We start from the raw sequence: 25,283 nt of genomic DNA, 5'->3' as shown, positions 1-25,283 counted from the left end.
TTCACCTCTTTGCTGACTGGATAAAAACATGAACTGGCTTTCTGTGCTTTTGCTCCTAAGCTGTCTTCTTCAGGTGGTCTGGAATCAGGTAAGAAAGCAAATAGTGCATTTTCTTTGTGTGCTCAAATAAGCAGTACAGATCGATACGAGTCTGAGAGGAAAAGACTTAAGTATATGACTGTTCCAAAATTAGAATTCTGTTTCTTCTGTCTGGAGAAGAAACAAAGATTTCTGTTTTCCTTGAGCCACTGTTCTTAGTAGGCTTGGGTATGCATTGGAAGAGCATACGATATGTTCCTTGCCTAAGCAGAATTTCACTGATATTCAAAGTAATATTACCAGAGTTGTAAATGCAGAGTTAGAACCAAGATAAATATTTAAAAGTATTTTGCTATTCCATATCTGAATGGAATTTATTTATTTATTTGCTATAACTTGAGGTATTTTACATTGAAATCAATATCTTTTTAGCCACTGGATGTACTTTTTAATGGTTGTTTTCTGTTCATCCTGTCCAGCTAAACTATTTATTACCCCCAAAAAATGACACCTTTGAGATTTTGTACTTCATGTCTTTTTTACAGAAATGTAATATTTTGCTGCTCTTATGATAATTCATTGTTGAGGCCAGATGTTGGAGTGATATACAGTATAATTAATTTGGAGAATGAAAACCAGTGAGTTGTTTATGCTCACTTCTGTTGTAAATTCATAATGGCTAGGGGGTAACTTACAGAGTAAGGTATTACTTCAAGTGAAACAATCTTATCTATTTTAATTAATGCAACTTAGCTGTCTGATTCTGGGAATCCAGGTGCAAAATAGTACTGTGACAGTCATAGTCTGTCCCTCTCATACATTCATACACAGTTCATATAGTACATCACCTCTCTAAGTTAGAAGCTCAGACCCAAGACCCCAACTTTCCTATAGCTCTCCTGTATCTCCCAAGTTCTGTGCTCCATTCCTGTTTCCTCTGTCCATCACAACTCCCTCTTCCCCTGTTCTGAAACTTTTGGAGACTCAATCCTCAGCTTTGTTTACATTCCTCTACAGGCTTTTGTAAAGATGTAATGAGTGGTGCAGACAGCTACCAACATCTACAAGTTATCTCTCCTCAAGCTGACTCCCAGTTACTAGTTTCTGTGTGAGGGGGGTGTCTTCAGCACAGTAGGGCTACTTACTTGATTTCCATGTTCATTGTGGCCAGGAAGATCTTCTTTCACATTTCTGGATACTACTACCAAGAGTTATGTAGTCTGAAGGAAACACCAGTAAGTTAGGAGTTCTCATCCAAACTGGTTGACCATATTCCAGACCATGTCTGTGGTGAGACCAGAAAGTTTTCACTGGGTGATTCATCACATCTTTGAATAGAAGTTCAGTGAGATCTGTCATCTTTTAGAGATGCCAGGACGTTGTGATTGTTCCATAACTATCTTAGAGACAGATCAATTTTGTATGCAATAACTCATTTATTTCTCCACCGATTACCACCAATACCTAATTTTTACAACTAGAATAGGTGAGATGCTTTTCCTGCCTATTTGAGGTGTACGTGAATTATAAGCGAGTTAAACATGCCGGCAAGCCATGGTTTGACCAACCTCCAGTGTAACTTAATTCTCATAAGTAGTGTTGTCTGCCAAAGTTAGGCACTAATATTATAAATGTTCCAGGAAAAAACAAACAAACAAACAAACAAACAAAAAACAAACAAAAAAAAAACAACCGAACCATTTGTTGTAGATGTATGTAAGTAGCTTCGGTTAGATTAAATCAGTTTCCTCATTGGAATACCTCATAGGTGTACTTCCCCTTCATGTGCCTGTGAAATGTGAATCTCTTATTTGTTTGCAAAATTTTCAGAGGCTAGAAATTCAACAAATGTGTCTCAGCTGTCAGGCTGGTGCTAAGACTGAAGCTGTTCCTACTTGAACAAGTAATACACAGATACTTCTTTGGAAACTGAGTAATTTACTGTTGAGATTCACGTGACTGAAGTTCAAAATAAGTAAAAAGGAATGATGAAAAGAATTCCTTCCATGTAAAACATTCAGTGACAATTTTCAGATCCAGGACCAGCCTGGATTTCAATTGATTGCTTTTCTTCGGTAATGGATTTATATTTTGTTTTATACACGTTAGATACCGCTGGGCTTAGCTACACTGAGCTCTGAATGCAGATACAGGAGCATTTTTCATGAGCTAGCCAATTTTTACCTTTAGCATAGTTATGTTTTCTGATTAGTAGATATGAGAACATAGAAGTTCATAATTACTGAAACTGTAAAAATGTTTGCTCTCCATTAATGACTGTAAGGCTGTTCAGCATAGAATCAGAGTCATAGAGTATTAGATACATACATACATAGATAGATACATACATAGAATGTATTGTGTTGGAAGGGACCTTAACATTCATCTAGCTCCAACCTCCCTGCCATGTGCAGGGCTGCCCCCCCCAGGTCTCCATCCTACGTGGCCTTGAGCATCTCTAGGGATGGGGCACCCACAGCTTCTCTGGGCAGCTGTGCCAGTACCTCATTGCTCTATTAGTGTTCTTTAATAGAAGGGAAAATGTGATTTTAACTTTTTAATATTGCAAGCTTTAATTCTCTGATTTTTTTTTTTTTCTTTCACATTAACAAAATACTGGTGGAAAAGTAGAAATTTAAAACCAAATAAATTCTTGAAAACATGTATTACATACTGAGTAATTTCAGTTTATTTTACCAGCTCCGTTTTCATTCAAATTTTGAGTACATGGACTGGAGACTGTTTTGTGGATATCTTGCGGTAAAGGAAGGTAATGCTAGGACATAAAGGCAATAAAACTTTAGAATGTAAGACAAGACTATTGACACTATGGATTTACAGGGGATTTGTTCCCCAAATACTGCTTTACAATTGAAAGTTAAGCATGCCTTCCATAGGTTCTGGGCAATTTTACTAGTAGCAATATTTGTTTTCACAGAAGTACTAGATTGTGAAAACTTTACAGGAGCAGTACTTGTTGACTTGCCTGTTGGATGGCTTGGCGTGGAGTGGGCAAAAAGCTGAAACAAGCAAATGAGCATTTGCAGTCAAATGAGAAGACAGAAGGTCCAATCAGTCCAATACAAGCAATGTGATAAATACTGTTATTTGAGTATAAATGCATCTCTAGTATACTGTAGAGAGAATAATGCTAACTGCATTTCATTGTGTGCCTTTCTAATAATATATCTTTTCCTTTCTTCTCCCCAGCCTGCTCTGGAAACTACTGGTGAGTTCTGTTTAGAGATCAATTTGTATGCATGGGAAGCAGTCAACAAAAACATCTGCTCATAAACATTGCTAGGACAGACACAGATTTATAATTACTGTTATTGTTATTGCATTAATTTTCACACATCATAAAGATAACAGCAAGGGCTCATGTCCTACCTCACTTGTCTTTTTATTTTTCAGAAGTAGACATAGATGGAGGAATTGATCAAGACATCTTTGACATCAATGAAGGTGTTTTTTTTAAATTCAGTTTTTCTTTTTCTTGTTGGTAGCTGTAGATCAATATAATAACTTGATGTTAATCTCCTCTTCTCTTTAGCTCTAGGACTGCACCTTTTTGAGGGAGACATCAAACTTGATGGGGTGAGTTTGAATATAAAATATAAAACCAGAACTGTGTCATTGACTCATGCAGTGTAAAGTATTAATGGCATGAAATATGACTGATGCATCCTGCTCATACTAACAATAAATGCTGTTTATATTATGATAAACTGAAAATGTTTGGAGATACATTTCTACAAAGTGTCATAAGCAATGAAAAACTTGGGTGCATTTACAGAAACATTATCCAGAATAAGGTCAGTTTAGCCAGTAGATCAATATCATTAACAACTTGTTTTCTTTGCAGTGGGTTTTATATTTGTACTTTTAGGATATTCAGCAGCACAAATCACATCCAGACAGGGTTATATAAAACATTCTTAATTTATCTGTGGAATATGCATGTAAATTATGAACCAATTAACTTTATGGACCAGTGCTGCAAAACTTTCATTGTGTAAACAGATAAACCAAAACCAATAGAAAATTATACCTGTGAGTAATACCACATTTAAAAACATCTGTCCCCTATGCCTGTTCAATCAATAAGAATAAAAAATATTTGCATAGCCAGTTACATCTCAAAGATATGTAGTAGAAGCCCAAAAATTTGTCTTGTGCCCCTGAAAATCAGTGCTGATTTTCTTTTCCTTTTTGGTGAACTGCTTATGCCTGGACATGTCAATGGAAGCAAGGAAAGCATTTGTTAATGGCATAGGAGCAAGCCTTTGCATTATGAAAAATGCAGAATTATTGATGTTTGTGCACATCTCAAGACTTTGGAACTTCATGCTTCCCACAGTAGCTGAAGCTCTCCTCAAATATGCATCAAAATCACAAATAATGTACAGAGAAAATGCTGCAGAAATGGGAGACATGGTTAGAAATGTGTTTCACTTCAAACCCAAGCCATAGGCCTTTCAGAGATCTTCTTATCTTTCTTTGATTTCTTATCTTTCTTATATGAACTCGTAAGAAACGTAACATTAGCAGTATCTTAGTCTTTGACCCCAGATCAGTTTTTGCAGAAAACTGCACACCTACTTTCTTCCTCAGGTGCAAGAACGAAACTCCATCATTGGTGATGAATATCGCTGGCCCCATGTCGTCCCCTATGTCCTTGATGATAGCCTGGGTACAGTATTTATCCTTGACAATGTAACATTATGTATGTTACTTTGTTACTTGTATGATGTTACTTGTATGTATGTTACTTTGACTGAGATATTGATTACAGATCAGTAAAGATCCCTGTCATTCTTTCCTCTTCCTACTGCCATGCTGTTAGTCTAGAGTAGGCCATTTCCCCCAACAGGATTTGGTCTGGATATGCAATAGCAGGATATCTCATCTTGATCTTGGTATTGGGGTCCCACCTCCTCTCTGGATGCTCTTAACCTGACATTGTAATGACCCAGCAGATTGATTTGCTTTGAAAAGCATATGTTCAAGACATGAAACCATAGTAAGATGAAGAAATAAAATGACACCGATGATCTTGTTAAAGCCAGGCAGCTTGCTTAATTGGCTGTTTATACCACCTAGAGCACTGGGGGCAAACTGACATTCTGAGTTGTAATGCAGTTTGCAGTGGTCTGAGTGCCCTGTTGTGGGGTTGGGCTGATCTCCATCCCTTCAGATACAACCAGCTGTGGCTGTGCATGGCAGAGGGGAGTGGTGAAAGAGGGAATTCAAGTTCTCAGAATCACAAAATTATAGAGTTGGAAGGGAGCTCTGGAAATTATCTAGTCCAAACCCCTAGTAAAGTAGGTTCTCTACAGTATATTGCACAGGAGTGTGTCCAGGCAGGCCATGAATATCTCCAGAGAAGGAGACATCACAACCTCTCTGGGCACCCTGTTCTACTGCTCTGTCACCCTCATAGTACAGAGGTTCTTTCTCACAGTCATGGTTTTCACTGCATATGAGGAGACTGTGGGAGGGAGGGAAGGTTTAGGGTGGATGTCGGGGAAGTTCTTTACAGTGAGAGTGGTGAGGTGCTGGAACAGGCTGCCCAGAGAGGTTGTGGATGCCCCGTCCCTGGAGGTGTTCAGGGCCAGGCTGGATGGGGCCCTGGGCAGTCTGGTCTAGTATTAAATGGGGAGGTTGGTGGCCTTGCATGTGTTGAGGGGTTGGAGATTCATGATCCTTGAGGTCCCTTCCAACCCTGGCAATTCTGTGATTCTGTGATTCTGTGGTTCTGTGGTTCTGTGGTTCTTTCTGTGACTGTGCCCTCAACACACAGTGTGAGGTCATTTTTCTGGTCTATGACATGAAAAAAAAATTACTCATCCCCAGTTTAGGCTAGGATCTAAGATAGTAAAGAATTGAAACCACATAAATTGCTCAGAGTACATAAGCCAGACATACAGTTAGTATGTTCAAGTCCCAGAGAGTTTCTGTGAGAGATGCGTAGCCTACAGTTAGCCCTAGGTGAAATCTGATGTTGTCATTCACTATCTACTTCATTCATGTTCCAGAAAATCTCAGTGAAGTAAGTGAAAAAAATTACAAAATGAAGAACCGTGTACTATTGTGTATTATATACTCATCATGTTGTGTTTTATACATATATACTACAGAAAAATTACACAGAAACAGAACCAGGGGAAGATAAAATGTCACAAGAGCATAATTTGATGGTTTCTAGGCCCCTACATAGGTCTTAATCTAGCAAAAAGTTTATTTTGATTAAAGATTGCTGGAGTAAGAGCCACCCTTAAGGTATGGACTCTTTGGACTTGCTCTGTACAGGTAACAGTACAAACCTAGTGGCTCAACAGTGACAAAAACACTGTTTACATTGCAGAAGTTAATGCGAAGGGAGTCATCCTCAAGGCTTTTGAACAGTATCGGCTCAAAACCTGTATTGACTTCAAACCTTGGGAAGGAGAGGAGAATTACATATCTGTGTTCAAAGGAAGTGGGTAAGAGGAGAAGTATAAAATAATTCTCATCGTTTTTGGCTACAGACTGTATTCATGTCCAGCATTCTCTCTAAAACTCATCTACCTGACTGTAATTCTCTGGTTTTCTTTGTGTCCATTTTCTGTCTTTTTTTTTTAACTAGAAAATGTAATATCTTCCAAAGTGAGTATTACATAGTAGTAATTAACAATTTCTCACTGATACTTGTTTCTAAATATAATAAGTAATCAGATTCTTGAAGAGAAGAAGATCTGAAACAAGCCCTTTAATTTCTTGACTGATCTTTGGCTATATGGAATGTCACTTTCATGTAATCATAGAAAGCATACCTTAGGTTTTAGAAAAAAAATCCCATTGGAAATGCAATAGGTTTAACTCTGGGACAGTACATATGCTTCACTGTAACAAATTGAACTGCATTTGAACAATATCACATAAGCATCCAGACTATTTTTAAGTGCTGCCTAGCGCTGAGACATTACACTAAGATCTCTTTTTATTTTTCTATAAGTAGTTATGCTATTTCACCTTAGTTTTCACAAAATAATGTTCTAAGAAAAAAATCAAAATTGCACCAGCTGCTTCCCTTTCTAAGACAGTCTTTATCAAAACAATTTAACAGAACAAATGTGTTCTGCACACCACACTGGCCCATTTCTCTCCTGTTAGAAAAGGAGACCAGGGAAACCTTGATAGCATGGTGAGGAAATTTACTTTCAGAATATGATTTCCTGATATGAGAAAATGCATTCATAAATGGGGAAAGATTTTCTGCAAATAGAAATGCTTCCTATTCCCTTTAGCTTGTTCTGAGATATTTATATCAGATAATTGTTTCAAAAGTTCTTCATTCTCTGACTCTGTATTTTCTACTCTTTGTGCTGTGCACCTGACATTGAAACTCAACCCTAAAAGATGTGTAAGTGGAGACATAGAAAGTAATGTATTTTCCTAGTGTCTGTGAACCAAATGGAAAACTCAAGGTGAAAAATGCATAAAGCAGCCCATTTCCAGTCTTCTGTTTCTAGATTTCTCCTTATTAGCTAGAACTTCAGTAGCTGCAGGAGAACTCAGTCCAGAGGGCACAGTGCACACAGAAGTGCAAAGTTCCTGGCAGCCCCAACTGTATTCATAAAATTTTATGGCACCAACAAAAAGACAAATTGTCTTTGCTGTTCTGATCTGTGTTGCATCTGTGAAACATACAGAAGAAGGTGAGGGACTTTATTTCAAAAAATGAGAAAAACCTTCTGACTAGTAGGCCAGAATTGTTTGAATTATCTTTTTGAACTCAAAATTAGTCACAAAGGAAATCAGCTGTCAGTTTGTTGGCTACCCTGTATAAAAACAAGCTTGTAGTCTGTGATGAATGTACACAGTGCCATCAAACCCCAAGGAAAGAGCCCTCTCCGTATCCCTATAGTTTATTTAACACATGCCAGGGCTTGGCTACCACTCTACTATATTCACAAATACATATATCACTAAGCAGGTAGCAACTAATTCAAGTCTACACATTTGCTACAGAGACTAGACTGAAAATCTGTTTAAAGACCTCTTTGTTCCTCCAGTTCCCACAATAAGCAAAATATCTGAGAAACGTTTGTGAATGACAGAATTCAAGAGTATCAGAAGTGGCACATACCTGCAAACTCATCTAGCAGTCTGGAAAGTGCCATTGCTACCGTTCTCGTGAAGGACAAGGCTCATTCACCAGGAAAACTAGCATGGTATGATAGAGTCAAATAGTTAGCAGACCAGAGAGGACCAGCCCTGTATCATGTATTTCCAGATGGGAAACCAAGTTTTCATGAAGTTTTTCTAGGAAGTCACTTTGGCACTGTGGCATAAGGCAAAGGGTGATCTGTCGTACTGTAAACAGGAATTTGCTAGCAGGATGTGAGTATAAAAACAAGCCTGGAAAAACTGCTGGCTCTTCAAGAACAGCATTGCTACTGATGGCATGTGTCTCCTTATGGTCTGCCTTCCAAAAAGCAGATTGGTAAGATTAGTGAGAACAAATACTACCCCACATCTCTCACCTCTGATGGAACAACAAACAGCAGAAAGCACTGAATCGACAGAGACAGACTCTAACACATGTGAAGAAGCCAGGATTTTTTTTCATTTTCCTCTTTCCCTAAAGAAAGACATCATTAATATGTCGTGTCTCCAGTTGTCCTTGTCCCACTCACATGGCTTTATTCTCAGCACTGAGTGTGCATTTACTCCCTCTGTGGTTGAAGAATGATGGTGTCATAGGCAATTGGCAGAATGAAGGCAAGGGGAAGTCGCATCCATTGGTGTTTGAATATTGATTTTACCAAGTGTCCAGGGTGTGCTTGTAGCCTGCTGTGCTCTACACAGCAGCCATGAAACCAGAGGCATCTGCTGTGGGATGAAGTATACCCAGAACTATAATGGACTTCTTAGACTTTTGTACAACTAGAAAAAGCAGCATAATCAATATGAGGCCTTGCTTAAGGGAAGCCAGTGAAATTATGGAAGCTGTATGGCTCCCTCCCAGGCCCCATGCTGTAATTTTAATGAGTAATCAATAGCTAAGGCTTGTACTGCTTTTTAGAAAGAGAAATCCTGTGGAATATGCTTCACTAATAAGTTGCAGGGTCCTACCGTGCCTGGTATGCTTGCTTTTTACATTTCTGGGGTGATAGAACTGCAAATCCTATGGAGTATTTTGTGCCTGATTAATTTTATGGACTTCATTGGGTAAGTGTTGATTTATTTGCTGTGTAAAACATCAATTTAAATGTGCTTGCTAGTTTGTGGACATGGGGTGCCACTTTATTGGTTTGTGCAGATAGCTCACAGAATTTTTTTATTCTTTAATAAAATCTTCCAGCATAGCTGCAGTTTGGCACTGCCTTGTGAGTGTATGCAGGCAGCAACGGCTCCAGAACTACCTCTCACAAATAGCTGGAAAGAAAAGAGACAAACAAAAGCCCTCTCAGATGTACTGGACTTTCAGAGTATGGTTTCCAGGGGTGACCTGACCTAGCAGTCACAAGCTGTCACCAAAGCAAAAGACCAAAATAGTATGGGGAGGCAGTTGTGATGGTTGAGGTGAAAAGTGGCAAGGCAATGGTTTGTCTGGCACTAAGACATGTCCAAAGTATGCCCACAGGTAGTTATGGTGATCTAGCCAAGGAGCAGCAGCTGGTTAGTTTGCAGTAAATCTTAGGTCTTAAATCATGTGCCCATAATCTTCTTTTTTTTTTTTTTTTTTTCAGTCACAAATAGTTCAACTTCTTTTCTGCTAAAGAAAACCCATTAAAAAAAATCCATCTGGAGTGGGAGAACTAGTTACTCATTGAAGCAGAGTTTCATATGGGAGAAAAGGATCCAATAATGAACAGATCAATGAAAAAAAACTCATAGCAAAATGTATCTCTAGCGCTGAATGAAAGGCCTGTTTATCAGGCTCATTCTGGATTTATTATGGCATGGCGGCGGCAGGTACTTCACAGATTTGTCTTCCAATCTTATTTCCATATTAGTTGTTGGTCCTCAGTGGGAAACCGGAAGCTGGGCTTGCAGCAGCTCTCAATTGGAGACAACTGTGACAGGATTGCAACAGTTGAGCACGAATTCCTTCATGCGCTGGGCTTCTGGCATGAGCAGTCACGGTACGATCGAGATGACTACGTGTCCATCATCTGGGACAGGATTCAGACCGGTCAGTCACTCTCCTGATTTCTCACCCAGGCTCTGGACGTGTTTTGGGTAGGGAGCATCTCTTTCAGACATCCTCCCATCGCTCGAAGATTCCCTCACCTTGAATTAAATTCAAGTTCACCATATCAATAAACAAAACATCAAGTGGCATCTGTTTGGAATGGACATCCTTATTTGTTGTCACTGTCATTATTACTCATGTCACAGCAGTTCCTAGAGGCATAACTGGAGATCTGACTCCTGTCATGTTAAGTACAGTGCAGCCCAGCAACAGAAAAGAGTAACTTGGTTTGTTTTAATGAATACTAAACTCACTAATTACTATGGGAGCCTGTAAAAGTAATTAAAAATAATCCCGCCCTACAAAACCCAGTACAACCAAAGCCAGCAGAAAATCTGAAGGGAAGGGATCGACCTTTCTTCTGAGAGAGGGCTCACAGGCCAGAGAGACCTCTTTTGGTGTCCCCATCACACAAGCCATTACTGTGGCAACATGGCTTCCAAGTGCAAGCACCGGCATATTTGTCACACGCGTGAGTGTGGCATAGGTTTTCCTCAGAGTTGGGATTGATGTCTGCTTGTTCAGCATTCTGTCATCCTCCGTAGTCCCTACACAGTTTGAAAACAGGGATGTGTGCCCAGACATGGTACTCGCCTGGTGCAGGTACACCCTGAGCACCAGACAGTAATTACATCTTGCATTCGTATTTAGTTCTGATCAATAGCCAGGTGCACACACAAGTATATATTGCAGAAAATGACTTAGAGTCTGTTATTTGATTGCCATTATACTTTGCTGACTTCTTAATAACAAGTCATGCTATCGTTAGCCACTTGCAACTGCTGCAGCTTTTTTATGCTGACCTGAGTCTAGTTACTGTATTTTGGCTAATTGTCATTTAAAACATTTATAACTTTGCCTTACTTTAGAGTTAATATTGCCTTTCACTGATTCTTCAGAAAACATCTATAAATTTAAACTTTGAATTGTTTACCTAACTCCAATTTAAACTTCTCAGAAATGAACAGCAATTAAAATTCGGAGAACATGGATTAGAAATAAAGAGGCATTCCTGCAGGCGCATAACTTGAGCACTGAAATGGCATGTCCACTTCGGGGTATCACAAGCCCATCACAGTTTATGAGTAGATTCATGATGAAAAGATTTCTGATAGGAGAAAGGAGAAGGGCTTCATGCAGCAGAAGTCATCATGTTACATTCTGATAGCTGAAAGAGGAAGCTAAATAAATTTAGGACAGGAATAAATACCTTTATAGAACAATTACACAAAAATGATTACCAAAAAGTACTTAAGGTTCTAAAAGATTCTCTTTTACTTTGAGCCTGTATCTCAAAGATTGGTAGTCTTTCTGGAAATAAACAATCTTCTATTTTTCCTTTTCAGGTAGAGAACATAATTTCAATAAATACGATGATAAAACATCAGACTCTCTGAATGTTCCCTATGACTATACATCTGTGATGCACTATAGCAAAACTGCTTTCAGGAATGGAACTGAACCAACCATCGTAACAAACATACCGTACTTCATGGATGTAATAGGACAGAGGATGGATTTCAGTGATTATGATCTTCAGAAACTGAATCAGCTGTACAATTGCTGTAAGTTTTTCCACTCATTTTACATTCTTTGCTTCTTATCTTATTATCCAGCCTCAAGTAAAAAAAAAAATATGTGAATATATTTGGAGAAATGAATTGTGTTAAAAACACCAGAAATAATGGTACAGCTAGAAATAATATAGCCCTCCTGCAGAAACACTGCTGTGTAGTAGAGCTTTCTGTGCTATTTTATTTGACCTTTAGTTAAAAATCAGCTTTGCTCAGTAGATGATTTTTGTTCATCCCTTGGGTGGCTGTTTAAAATGTGTGCTTCTACACCAAGCTTTTTGTTTCTCCCCTCGCATTACTGCACAGCTGCTGCTCTACAGAACTGAGTGTCTTTGCTGTGGCTCTCATACCTGCTCTGCACTCATACAGTCTGTCAGACAGAGCTTGTTCATGCAAACAAGTGATGGATGCTGTTATGAAGAAAAAGTGAGCCTTTAAAATTTTTGGTTTCCATTTCAAACTCAGCCTATTAGCAAAGTGATTGAAACTGTTGCTTTGCTCATATGGAATTCATTCTAGAAAGTTGAGTGAAATTAGGGGTCTGGGGAACATAATTATGTAATTGTGACTATCAGAAGTGTCCTGGCACTCAGATGATACTTTTACTTCACTGCCTCAGTATACCAAGTAGAGTGTAAGATCTTACACCATGTTTTAAACCTCATTGTAAGTATACTTTAAATAGTAATCATACTCATTTATTGGAATAGTGTCTTTTAATGAGTATACGATTCTGATAAAGGTACTTATCTTCACTTGGGTCTAAAATGAACACACATGCAGTTTTAGGCATTCTAGCATTTGACACACAGTCAATTAGCTCTTATGTAAGTGCTTAAAGCTAAGGATGTCTTTAACAGCAGATAGGGTTCTTCTTCATCTCCATTATCTTATATACTTTCCATCATTCTCATGCAGTATATAAATACTTCTTGACTTTATAACTTTATTCTTATCCAACAGACACATTTGCTCAGCAAAGTAAGCCCCAGTCATGCTGAAATAAGTGATGAAACTCCCACCGCTTTCAGGGCAACCAGAATTTCCCCTACTCCCTGCTCTGTCTCTCGGCATAGCTGGGGTGTATGATATTTGCAGAGCCATAAGTGGTCTTCAGATGATTCACTGTTTGCCCAAGTGGCTCCTGTGCCAGGGAGAAGAGGTGCTTCACAGGTCCCAGCTCTCAGCTGCTGAATGACCCTTCCAGGTTAGAGGAAGGACCAAGAATGACAAACATGCTTTAGGTTGCAGATGTCCTCACTGATGTATCAAAAAACTGCTTTTATTGCTGAGCAGAACTTAAGAAAGGCTTTAACCTGAATTCCTGCTGAAAATCTGCGGGGTTAGAAATTGATGATTAAAATTGGAAGCTTCAAAATATATATATATGACTGGCCATGAGTTTCCTCATTCATTGAAAGTTAGGATTCAGCAGTCATGCTCCTCATACTGCCAGCCTTTCACTAAGCAGTGAGAAACTTACTGGCATTTGGTGCAGATGGAATTCAAAACCCCTTACTCTTGTCTCAGTATTTAATCTAAGAAATAGATTGTATGCTATTGGGTCTTGCTTTTCTCTCTTCTTGTCCTTCAGTTTTATATGCCAGCACTTTTTAACAGCTTTCCTGTTTGGACAAACTGATTTCATATCTTGCTTTATGCTTTGATTTCAAAGAGTTCTTTAATCATCCCCTTTTTTTCCTTACTTTTTTGCTAACATCCTATTTTTTTTTTTAATTTTCTCTAACTGTCAATAGAACAACTACTGTGAAAATCTTTTCTTGTTTTTTTGCGACATCATACAAATACCATCTCTTAAAAGGTATCAATTATACAACACTTCCCTGAGCTAGGCTCACTGAAGCATTTAGCATGCTACTGAGGTTGATTTTTGTGATACTCAAGGTTCTTATTATTAGTGCAATGAAACCTTTAAAACTGTCACAATATTTTATACATAGGTTGAGAAGCAAAAATCACAAAGCGTTTTATTAACAGTTGTTTTCAAATCATGGCTGGTGTTGCAGAGAGCTCAGATCTAGTATAACAGGAAACAAATCTAAAAATAGGCATAAGCCTGGGTTTAATACTTCTTTTGTTAACTTCTGACTTGTTAATATGAAAACCAGATCTTCAGAGTCTATATGAGGTGAGATAACCACTGGTTTCAAATGTATCTTTGCCAAATGTGTTTTCAATTCAGCATTTTGAAAATCAAGCAGAATGAGCAAATACTGCAGTCAAATAGCTGCTGCTGTGCTGTATTTTGAAGTTGGTGCTCTGGTAGGTGGTCTGGTGAAACTTTTTTCAAAAGCTCTGACTATGTGTGAAGTAAGCCTAAAGAAAGCAGAGGAATGAATGGGAAATCCTCAGACCTTTTGGTTGTGTGAAGTTTGGTAGGTCAGGGCTGGTGTCAGTGCTCCTTTTGTAAACAAAATATAATAGAACCATAGAATGGTTTGTGTTGGAAGGGACCTTAAAGACTATTTGGTTCTAATTCCCCCTTGCCATGGGCAGGGCTGTTCCCCACCAGCTCAGCTGCTCAGAGCCCCATCCAACCTGGCTTTGAGCACCTCCAGGGATGGGGCACCCACAGCTTCTCTGGGCAGCTGTATCAGTGTCTCACTACCCTCTGAGTATAGAATTTCTTTCCAACATCTAACCTAGATCTCCTGACTTTTAGTTAAATGCCATTTGCCCTTGTCCTGTCACAATCAGACCATGTAAAAATTTGGTCTTCCTCCTGCTTGTAAGCTCTGGCTGCAATGATGTTTTCCCAGAGCCTTTTCTCCTTGAGACTAAGCAAGCCCAACTCCCCTTACTTTTCTTCATAGGAGAGGTACTCCAGCCCTCTGATCATCTTTGTAGCCTCCTCTGGACCCACTAGTCATTTTGCATCTTTCTTGTGCTGGAGGCCTCCCTCCTTGTGCTTGTTAAGTGCACAGAGCTGCCCTGATGATGTCTTACTAGTCAGTGTTAATTTCCAAATGCTTTGAGTTCCTGAATGTTACAGATATAAAAGTTGATGGTGTTTGATGTCACTGATTGTTCTGTGTTTGCATTTCTTAGTGTCTCTGCTCTTGACTTATTTTGTATTTTGTATTAAACATGTGCTTTGTAACAGAGATTCAGAACTTTTTTTTCTTTTTTTTTTTTAATCTTGTAGCCTCCTCCCTAAGTTTCATGGACACGTGCAGTTTTGAACTTGAAAATATTTGTGGCATGATTCAAAGTCCAGATGATAACAGTGATTGGCAACATTTGTCTCACATTTCTGCTGGGCCAAATACTGATCACACTAATATGGGAGAATGTGAAGGTATGGGAAAACATTCTCCTTATCTCTTTGGGAAGTATTTTATGCAAAGGCAAGTCAACTGACTTTGCTCTTGGCCTTGTTCTATGTTTATTTGTTGAAGAACCACAGTTAACTTTTGAACTAAGCAATATAAAACTGCATGCTTGGGAAAACCAAGTGACACATTCTGTTTTCTGCTTACTTGAGAAGATTGAATGTTCTTATTTCTTTTGATCTTCTCTAGCCTTAATGTCACAAGAGAATTATGCAAAATGTTCTAAACTACGCATCAGAAATACCAGGCACATCAGAGATAGTGCTGATTTTCTGAATAATTGCACAGTAATACTTCAGAAAAGACTGGCATTTAGAAATTTCATCTATTACCAGAGCTCAGATGAACAATTTGTTGAGAATCATAGAACCATAATGTATCCTGAGTTGGAAGGGACCCACAAGGATCACCGAGTCTAGCTTCTGGCTCCACACAGGACCAGTCAAATTCGAACACTGTGTCTGAGAGCATTGTCCAAATGCTCCCTGAACTGTGACAGCTCAGGGCTATGCCCACAGCCCTGGGCAGCACGTTCCATGCCCACCGCCCTCTGGTGCAGACCCTTTCCCTAACCCCCAGCTGCCCCTCCCCTGACACAGCTCCATGCCATTCCCTTGGGCCCTGTCGCTGTCATTAGAGAGCACAAATCACTGCTGCCTCTTCACTCCCCTTGTGAGGAACTGTAGGCTGCCATGAGGCCTCCCCTCAGCTCCTCTGCTCTGGGCTGAAGAGAACGTAGCTAATTATTTATGAAGCTGTTAAAGAAACTTGTGAGTTCAGGAGCTTACACCAGTCCTCCAAAGAGAATGTCAAATGTGAATTACCAGCACTGCATGAACAGTTTCAAGAGAGCACCCATTGTGTGTAAATTGCTAGAGACAAGCGAAGGAGGAAAAAATGTCCAAGGAGAACAGCAAGTCTTCCTCTGAAGAATGCAGACAGGTAACAGCCCTCAGTCTGAAGATTTGTACAGGATCTAGTTTGCTGTGACCCTTGTGAACTCGACTGTATCTTCTAGCACTGTTACAATATGATGCTAAGAATATATGTTTTACCACTTGCTTCTCGTTTACTTTTGACAGATTCTGGCTATTTCATGCATTTCGACACCAGTGCTGTAGCAGAAGGAAGCACAGCTATTCTGGAGAGCAGAATTCTATATCCCAAAAGAGGCTTCCAATGCTTGCAATTCTATTTCTATAATAGTGGAAGTGAAAGCGACCAGCTCTATGTCTTGGTCAGGGAGTATTCTGATGCCCATCCAAATGGTACTTTGAGACTAATTGAAGAGATAAAAGGTATGGAATAAATAAAGCTGCATTTTGGTTTAATCTCATAATGCTTTTCAACGTACTGAGGGAAAATGCTGTAGCAAAGTGACTCATCTCCTAGTTTTATTCTTTATCTTCTTCTCTAACAAAATAATTGAATTTCTGCTGGTGGTACTACACTTGATGAATCCTCAGTCAGCCATTTTCCTATAATATGCTAAATTACAACAAATTAAACTCTTGCACTATCAAGATAGTTCTCTTACCAAAACACGTAAAATTCCATGAACAGTCATTTTAAGTGTTGTAGAATTGCTGGTATCAACAGCAACAGATGAAGTTGGTCATTAGAATAAATTACAATAAATAAGAATGAAGAACAATAAATAAATAAGAATAAATAATAAATAAATAAGAATAAAGAAGAATAAAGAAATGGAAAATATAAGTGCCCTGGAATACCCCAAATTTCAATAAAAAAAAAAAATGAACAAAATTCAACTTAATTTTTAAGTCAAGTTTGGAGTGGCTGAACTGAAATATATGGGCAGCAGAACACAATTTGCATTGTACTTTGAAAAAAAATCAGTTTTTGTGCCTTTGGGAGTCTATGAAGCCTTTGGGAGCCCACAAAATGAGCAACAGAGGTCTGCTGATGGAGTTAAACTAGAATTGCTGAAGTCACTTAAGATTAAACGATATTCTCAAACATTTAACTATTTGTTGATCTCAATTACAGCTACAAATAATTCAGTCCATTGAATGAAGTAGTCTGAGAAAGTTCTTTTGCACAATAGATATAAAATCCGCTTCTTTTACCTTTTTTTTGCTCATTAAGGCTCAACTGCTACTCATGACTGTTTTCCTTTTCTTTTTTCCACTCATTACTTCACTTTGGTACTTTCATCATCTCACTGAACATGAGTCAGAAATGCCAGTCTTGTGTATTATGTTTGCAGTTCAAATAGACATTAGTTAATGCAGAAGTCAGTTTAATAAAAGATAGTGGGGTGTTCTTGTTTCTGAATTTGTTTTTCCCCTCTCAATTATAACAATAATGAAAAACAGCAAGAAATTATGATTCTTATCTGAAATCCATTGTGCTGTTTTTAGAACAGTTAGGAAAGTGAATTCTGTGCTCGGATTTGGCACTTCCTAGTCCAGAAATACAGCTGAAAGTCTGGCCTTTCATTCAGGGGAACATAAGCCAGACAGCTAAAAGAATTGTTTTGCTGCATGTACTGTTAACAAAGAATGTCCTACTTTCACTTGACTTAAAAGGCCTTTGTGCAGAATTCTTTGTTTTTGTGCAAACTGCTCTTGGAGTCAAGTGGGATTTACTGGTCAGGCATGTCTAGAGTCGGCATCAGCCTTGCACTGGGATTTTGTCACATGTAGTAGGTCTTGCAAATCTCTGGCTTTAATTTTAACTTAGCAGCCATTTGATGGGTGAATAGTGCTTCTGTGGAAGCAAACTTCCACAGTGCTAGGATCCCAGAATTCTCTGCATCTTTTTTTTTCTTCCCTTTGAGATATGTTGTTGTTCAGTTATAGATACTTGGTGCCAACGGTTTTTTTATATCACAGGTGACAGCCGCCTTTGTGCATTTAATTATCACAACTTTTCAACTATTTTAATGCAGTGTTCTTTAAAACATAAAAGCAAAAGCAGTCTTAGAAACATTAACACTGTTTTCACTCTAATTAAGGAGCTTCTATGCGTATCTGTAATCTGTAGAAAAATTGAACTAGAAAAATATGATCACGCATTGAAAAAGCAACGTCTACAAGAGAAATGTTCCATCATCTCAGTGCTGGTGGAGCTGAGAAATTCTTTCATAGCATTGGAATAGACTCTGTGGATGTGTACAGTGTTTGATTGTACTGCTTACTTAGAAATCCCTACCAATGTTTCCAGGTTCACCTGTGAATTACTGGCAGCTCCATCACGTTTCCTTGAATGTCACGAGTAAATTCCGGGTTGTGTTTCAAGGTGTGAGAGGAACTGGCTTATCAAATGGAGGTCTCTCTATTGATGACATCAACTTGTCAGAAACACAATGTCCTCACCATGTCTGGCACATCAGAAACTTCACAGATCTCCTCGACACAAGTCCTGCAGGGACAGAAGGAAAAATATACAGTCCACCCTTTTACTCTAGTGAAGGATACGCTTTTCAGGTTGGCTTGTATGTAAATGGTACTGCTGATAACCCACTTAATTTAGCAATATACTTGTACTTGATTTCTGGAGCAAATGATGATCATCTGCAGTGGCCCTGCCCATGGCAGCAAGTTACCATGATTCTGCTTGACCAGCATGCTGATATTCGTCAACGGATGTCAAACCAAAGAAGTGTAACAACAGACCCTCTGGAATTATCAGGTTAGTTAAAAGCAGATGTACTATCCAGTATGCTTAAAAACAATCAAACAAAAGCAAACATAAGAAAAAGAGGCAAATTTTGTCACTGTGTAAATTAGTGCAGCTTTTTTTTTAACTTCTAGAATGGATGATTTCCTTGCAGCAGCAGTATAATTGATCAGACAAGAGCGATTTGAATATATAAGCAAGTTAAACTGGAACCTTTGATTTCAAAGGTGATATGCATGAGAAACAGGTGGATCATTCATGCCTAGCATTTCTTCCACAGGATTCTGAAGATGCATTTATATCTGCTTTAATGTGAATGAAAGCCTTCCAGAAAGCTTGAAACAAGCAAACAAACAAAAAATACTAAATTAAGCAGTTGATACCAGCTAAAAGTGCAGCTATTAAATACATAGCCTCCTTTCTTTCAAAATGAACTGTGGTGTCAGCGCAAATCACCAGATGGACAAAGTACTGATTTGTGTTACATAATCTGTCCTTGTTCAAGGTGTGACAAGATAAGGAGCAATTGTCCACAATACCTGGGAAAGGAGGCAGTTTAGGTGAACGTGTAACTCTGAGAAATGGTAGGAATCTCAGTCAAAAATATTAAAATAAAATCCCATATTCACCATTTGATAAAGATTGAATTAAGCCAAAATGACTTTCTGCATCAAAGGATTTTGCCAAAAGAAACAACCTCCACTACTGAATTAGTTTTGTGGGCTTTCAGGCTATAACATTAATGCAGGAACAAAGGCACTAAAATGTCTATTTCTTGATATATTTTAAAAAAACCTTGATTTACACAGGTTGCTCCAAAAGTAGTGCCTCCTATTTGTTTCCATGGAAACTACAACAGATACAAAGAGCACAGTAACACTATAGATTGAGCAAATTCTCAGCTACAAAACACTATTTTTCAACATAGTCACCACCATTAGCCATGCACCAGCAATGAACAAGAGCCTGCACGCCATGCTCTTAGAAATTTGTTCCAGTAGAGGTGAACCACTGTTTTGCAGCTGCTATGATGACATAATTGCTAGGAAAATGTTCCCCATGCACTCCATCTTTCATCAGCCTGAAGAGATGAAGCCAGAAGGTACCATATCTGAACTATAGGACATGGATTGTCAACATGACACTGTTGACACTGCTGAAAAGCACCAACCACTACTTCACTGTGCTCACATCCACTGTTTGATCTCCATGAACATTCATAAAGCATCAATGAATGTCAATGTATGCAATTTTTTTCTGCATGGAGGAATTCAGTTCCACACCTTTGCTTCATATGCACTTTCATGTCAGACACCATTCTACCAGACTGCCCCTCTGCTGCTGTCACATGGCAGCAAAATGTAATGAAATATTGGTGGAAAGGTTCAATCTCTACTACCATACCACCAACAATTACTTACAGAACAGCCCTCATACATTCATTTTTTAATGATGTTTTCTACATGAAAAAAATAAAAAAAGTAGGTAATCTAGAAAGACCAACTCTGTATTTGAAGGATGATTATGCCAGTTTCCCCATAGATGGTTGGCATTTATGCTCTCTACTGTTGTGGCCACAGCACTCAACTTGTTTCCTTCTGTGATGCTGAGGACTTGCAGTCTGTTTGTGCTCAGCCCCTTCTCCCTTGTTCATGTTTTGCTTGTAGCCTCAGATTCCCAAGATAAGCCTTGTAACTACATCTTTCTCTGACCAGCCGAGATGTTGGAGCAAGCAGTTTCTTCTCCCAGTCACATCTTTCAATACAAAGTCAGGCTCAACTCTGAGATTTATGACAGGATTTGATGGAAGGGATCATAATAGCCTGTGACCAATTGGGTTGTTCAGGTGCTCTCTGTCCTGCATCCCTATCAGCAGATGCTCAGTACCTCAGACGAACTCACACAGATCTTCTTTGTCTTGTGTCTCATTAGTGTGGAATCTCTGTCAAATAAATAAATAAATAAATAAATAAATAAATAAATAAATAAATAAATAAATAAATAAATAAATCTATTTTAGGCAGGTTCAGCACTGTTTCTGCTCCTTGAGTTTCAGGTAATTTATTTCCATCTCCATTATTTCCACGAGCAGAAACAGGCAAGGTTGGACCACAATCTGTCTTGCTTATGGAGAGAGTGCTTAGTATTATTTTGCAGCAAAAATTAGATGAGAATGAAGGAGCTCTATTGAGAAAAAAAATCTAGAGTAATCCCACACTCACATTCAGTTCATTTTTTTTCAGATTCCTCATCAAATTATTTTTGGGATAGGCCAGATAAAGTGGGATCAATAGCTTCTTTCCCAAATGGAACTACATTCATGAGAGGTCCAGGACGTGGAACAAATGCATTCTTAACTCATCAGAGACTTAGAAGCCGTGACTTTATTAAAGAAGGTGGTGCTTATATTCTTTTAACAATGGAAGGTATGTAAACACTGATGATAGCTAATATTCTTTATAATACAGAAAAGTACATAGTGTCACATAGTAAGTCACTGGTTCTGTAGATATAAATACACATTATGTACTTTACATTATGAGCAATTCAGATACTACTCATATATCTAAAGTCAAATTATGTATTTAAATAGATGTGTGGGTAGACACATTCTTTTTTAAATCCATTATCTCATAGGTAGGTTAAAATCTAAATGTATAAAATGATGCTACTCCTGTGGAAATTACTTTGACTAGAGTACTTTGAATAAAATTGTCTGTTTAAATTTTTTTTTAAATTACAAGGACCCTTCCAAAATACATAATGTTCCTGAAAGGTAAAAGAAAAGACTATTCATTATAGCAGAGGAATGTAAAACAGTTCAAAAATTCTCTGATCTTTACTATTAGAACTTATCATTAGAATCTAAGATCAAAAAGGAGAGATAAAGCAAAAGCCTTTTTTCTTGTTTTTTTCTCATGCAGATGTATCACATCTAGTATCAGCTCAGCCAAGCGTGTCACCCACCATTACTGCAGACACTTCTACTGTCAGATCTACCTCTACTGTCACCACCACTACCACCGAGCCCACCATCTCCACCAGGTCCACCACTACCACTGAGCCCACCATCTCCACCAGGCCCACCACTACCACCGAGCCCATCACCACCAAGCCCACCGTCACCACCAGGCCCACAGATAGTCCTACTGCTACCAAAACACCCATCACAACACCCCCTGTGACCCTGACTGAAGAGCCAGAGACGGATGCACCGGTGGCCTGTCCAGACAACCCTTGTGAAAATGATGGTGTCTGCATTATTGTAGACAGAGAAGCAGTGTGCAGGTAACTGTATTTATTCACTCTCAAATCCAATTTTAATTGGAGTGATGAAAGCTTCTAGTAGAATAACTCTTTGTTTCTAACAAAAGGAAGGGACTATAACTAATTGAGGCAAATATTTCCAGCCACTTACTGCAAGTGACATAAGATCAGCTAGGACAAAAAGAAATTCCTATCCGCAATACTTGGAGTACCCTGACTTACCTGTAAATTATATGTAAATTATATATAAATATACTTCCTATTTTCAGTAATATATTAGTCCAATGTGATAAAATGGGCTGTGCATCTCCACAGATGTCTCTATAGCAAAATAGTTAAATATGAATGTAGCTGAAACGAAGTTCTGATATCAGAAGAAAATATATCAAGAGTTCCCAGGCAGTGTATGTAGGATAACTTTGTCTTAAAATCTTATATAGAAGCATAGAGTATTGCAAATCATGATCATGAATTAACAAAGTACAGTCGCTTGTCTTTGAAACCAGTGATGAAGGCTGAGGACCAAAGCGACTGTTTACCCTGCAGGAAAATATGTAACAACTTCAATTTATTCCTCTGTTGATTCATTTATGCAGCCCACCTGGCTGATTAGCACTGTTCCAGCTCTCAAACACACTCTGAGGCTGAAGATAGTAACAATGTGCTATGAAGCTGTGCCAAGGCAGGTAGAGCAGGGGAATGCTGAGAGGTAAATGTCCAAAGGCCAAGCGCAATGAGAGCCATGTATGACTCACTGACTGTTCTATCTCCCCATTTAGAAACCTTTTAGAAAACAATTCTGCAAAGGGGCTTGTGCAGCACATCAGAGACAGGTCACAAATATCAGAAAATGTCAAGAAGCTGTTCCAAGAAGATGGAAATAAAAGAGTCATGCTGAATGTTATGCTTGATTTTGGAATTATGAAAAGATTTATTTTCTGACATCTCCGGACTATTTGTAGATCAAGTGCTTATGTGGCCTACTTTCTATCCTGGAGAAGTGTGTAACCAGCAGTCAGTTTCCGCTCTGATTTTCTATTGGAAAACCAGGGAGGATGTGATACATAAATCTATTTAAGCTTGATCACATTAAATCCCCAAGCAGCCTTGCAGTGCACTGCCAATGGATTCATTTTCAGGGCCAAACATAGAGTTCCGAACAAATGATTTAGACAGAAACTATAAAAACAATAACACAAGGAATGACAAAGGTATTGAGAGATAGGTGCAGATGTGAACTCAGCAGTGTTGCCCATAGATGTTTTTTTTTCAGTTAGATCATTCATAAATTGTTTGAGCTAGTAGTAACTCTGAATAAGGTGAAGGAATCAGGGCTTGGAGGTTGTGTTTAGTGCACAACCAGAAGGTTTCTAGAATGATACTCCAGCCTTCTTTTGGGGGAAGGCAGAGACTGCTCACACAAGCTCTTAAAATTTGAAAACAAACCCCTTCTGGAAATCAGAATGTCTGTTCAGAATTTACCACAGCTACTAACAGAGAATTCCTGAGCATGGAAAATGCAGTGTGATGGAAGCATCTTCAGCTATGTCTGTCCTAGAGTGGTTCAGGTATGATCAGATCACTGATGCCTTGAGGGTCTGCCCTGTGCTCTCCACTCTATTTATCTTGCGAGTTCAAATTGCTGCAAAGGTGAGAATTAAGAAGGCAAAGAACACAAGAGGAGTCAGGACAGTGAAGTTTCTTGGAGGATGATAAATGTGGCTTGATGGGATAAAAGCAGCATAAAGCTTGTGGTCTAGCTCCCCATAGATTTTATTCAACTCCTTCTTATAAAAGCTTTTTTAAACGGACTGAATGAAGATAGAAGAGCTTTGTTTAAAAGCTGAGCACGTCAAAAGGCAAATTTGCATCAGGATATGAGGGCAATTAGTATAGTGGAAGCAACTATTACATGATAGTGGCCCTTGGGACAGGTGTCAGTTTTGCGGAGCAGAAAGTGAGTTTTCTATCAACTGAAGTGCTGTAAACATAAAGGAAAAGGAAGCAGGCAAGTGAACTTGGGTTACCCAGAGGGCTTGTGTATTGGTAGCAAAACACCATTTCATAGCAGCAGCTGCGGCCAAACCTGAAGCACTCAGAACAATCAGACTGGAGCTCACGTTTTCTGGCAATGGCTCCCTTTGTTTCTTTCAGAGCAGGGACAACCTATAAAATGTGGGAGAAGTGGAAACAGGAAAACCTGTAAAAAGTGGAAAGCTGAAGAAAGGCACCGTATATCCAGATATGTAAGGAGAGTGGGCCACCCAAGGCAACTCTAAAATAGACAACTGTTTTGAGATAACTTCATTATGGTTTGGGAGATAGAAATAGAGCATCAGAAATTAAATATTTTGAGGAGTCCTTTTCATACCTTTGTTTTTAAGTGATATCACATGTCCCTTTACTTTCTAGATGTCCAGCAGGAAATAACTGGTGGTACATGGGGGAAAAATGTGAAAGGAAAGGCACAACTCAAGAAAATACCGTAATAGCTGTTTCTTCAGCCATAACAGTATTTGTTGTTATGCTTATTGTCACTATCACAACTGTGGTATGCCTTAAAAAGAAATACAGCAAAGAAGAAGGAAAAAAAAAAGAAAAAGTGGAGAGCCTAACTCCTGAAGAAGTAAGTATTTCCCCTTTTTAAAGTAAGTAGTCAACTTCGGTAAGAAGTAGATTGGAGGGTCTCAATCAATGTCTTAATCTTGGAAATAGCAAGAATGGCGTAGATTAAAGGGACTCACAAGGGCCAGGAGAAATTCTCTAAGCTAATTGAAAAGGAATAGCCTTCCAGGGAGCAATTTGAATGTGGTCCTAATATCCTTTGTGTGATGACCTGTTGAAGTGCAGTACTTCTTCGCAATGACAGATACTGTCACTGTTACTTTATGTCCTCCCAATATGTTATTTTGATTTATTTGAAAGTAATGCTTCTACATTACACATGTATTTCCTTTCCACACTTCTCTTTTAAGATGTGGGTTTCTTTTTCTTTCTCTTTTTTTTTCCTCGTTTAGAATGTAACGTACTTCTGAAGGTAATGCAATCAAGCATCAAAGACATAAAATGAACATCACTGGAAAACCAAAATTATGCCATCATTCTTTCTGATACTTTTATGTCAGCTGTCATGATAAAGGTTTGTAAAGTCCGGAAAATAAT

The 25,283-nt window shown here is 38.6% G+C and overlaps 1 protein-coding gene across 1 annotated transcript; it reads left to right on the top strand.

Annotated features, from left to right (window-relative positions):
- Positions 1 to 25,283, top strand: MEP1B (meprin A subunit beta). Its single transcript, XM_048939543.1, has 15 exons — positions 1 to 88; positions 3,250 to 3,268; positions 3,454 to 3,504; positions 3,593 to 3,636; positions 4,654 to 4,732; positions 6,407 to 6,524; positions 10,044 to 10,222; positions 11,629 to 11,847; positions 15,023 to 15,175; positions 16,292 to 16,507; positions 18,399 to 18,866; positions 21,098 to 21,280; positions 21,779 to 22,142; positions 24,534 to 24,747; positions 25,139 to 25,283. Exons 1-15 carry the CDS (start codon positions 29 to 31, stop codon positions 25,154 to 25,156), a joined length of 2,385 nt encoding a protein of 794 aa, XP_048795500.1. The 5' UTR covers positions 1 to 28; the 3' UTR covers positions 25,157 to 25,283.

The sequence above is a fragment of the Lagopus muta genome, chromosome 3 (genome assembly GCF_023343835.1).
Source record: "Lagopus muta isolate bLagMut1 chromosome 3, bLagMut1 primary, whole genome shotgun sequence".
NCBI lineage: Eukaryota > Metazoa > Chordata > Aves > Galliformes > Phasianidae > Lagopus > Lagopus muta.
The sequence above is the reverse complement of the archived record's forward strand: the minus strand, read 5'-3'. Positions and strand labels throughout refer to the sequence as shown.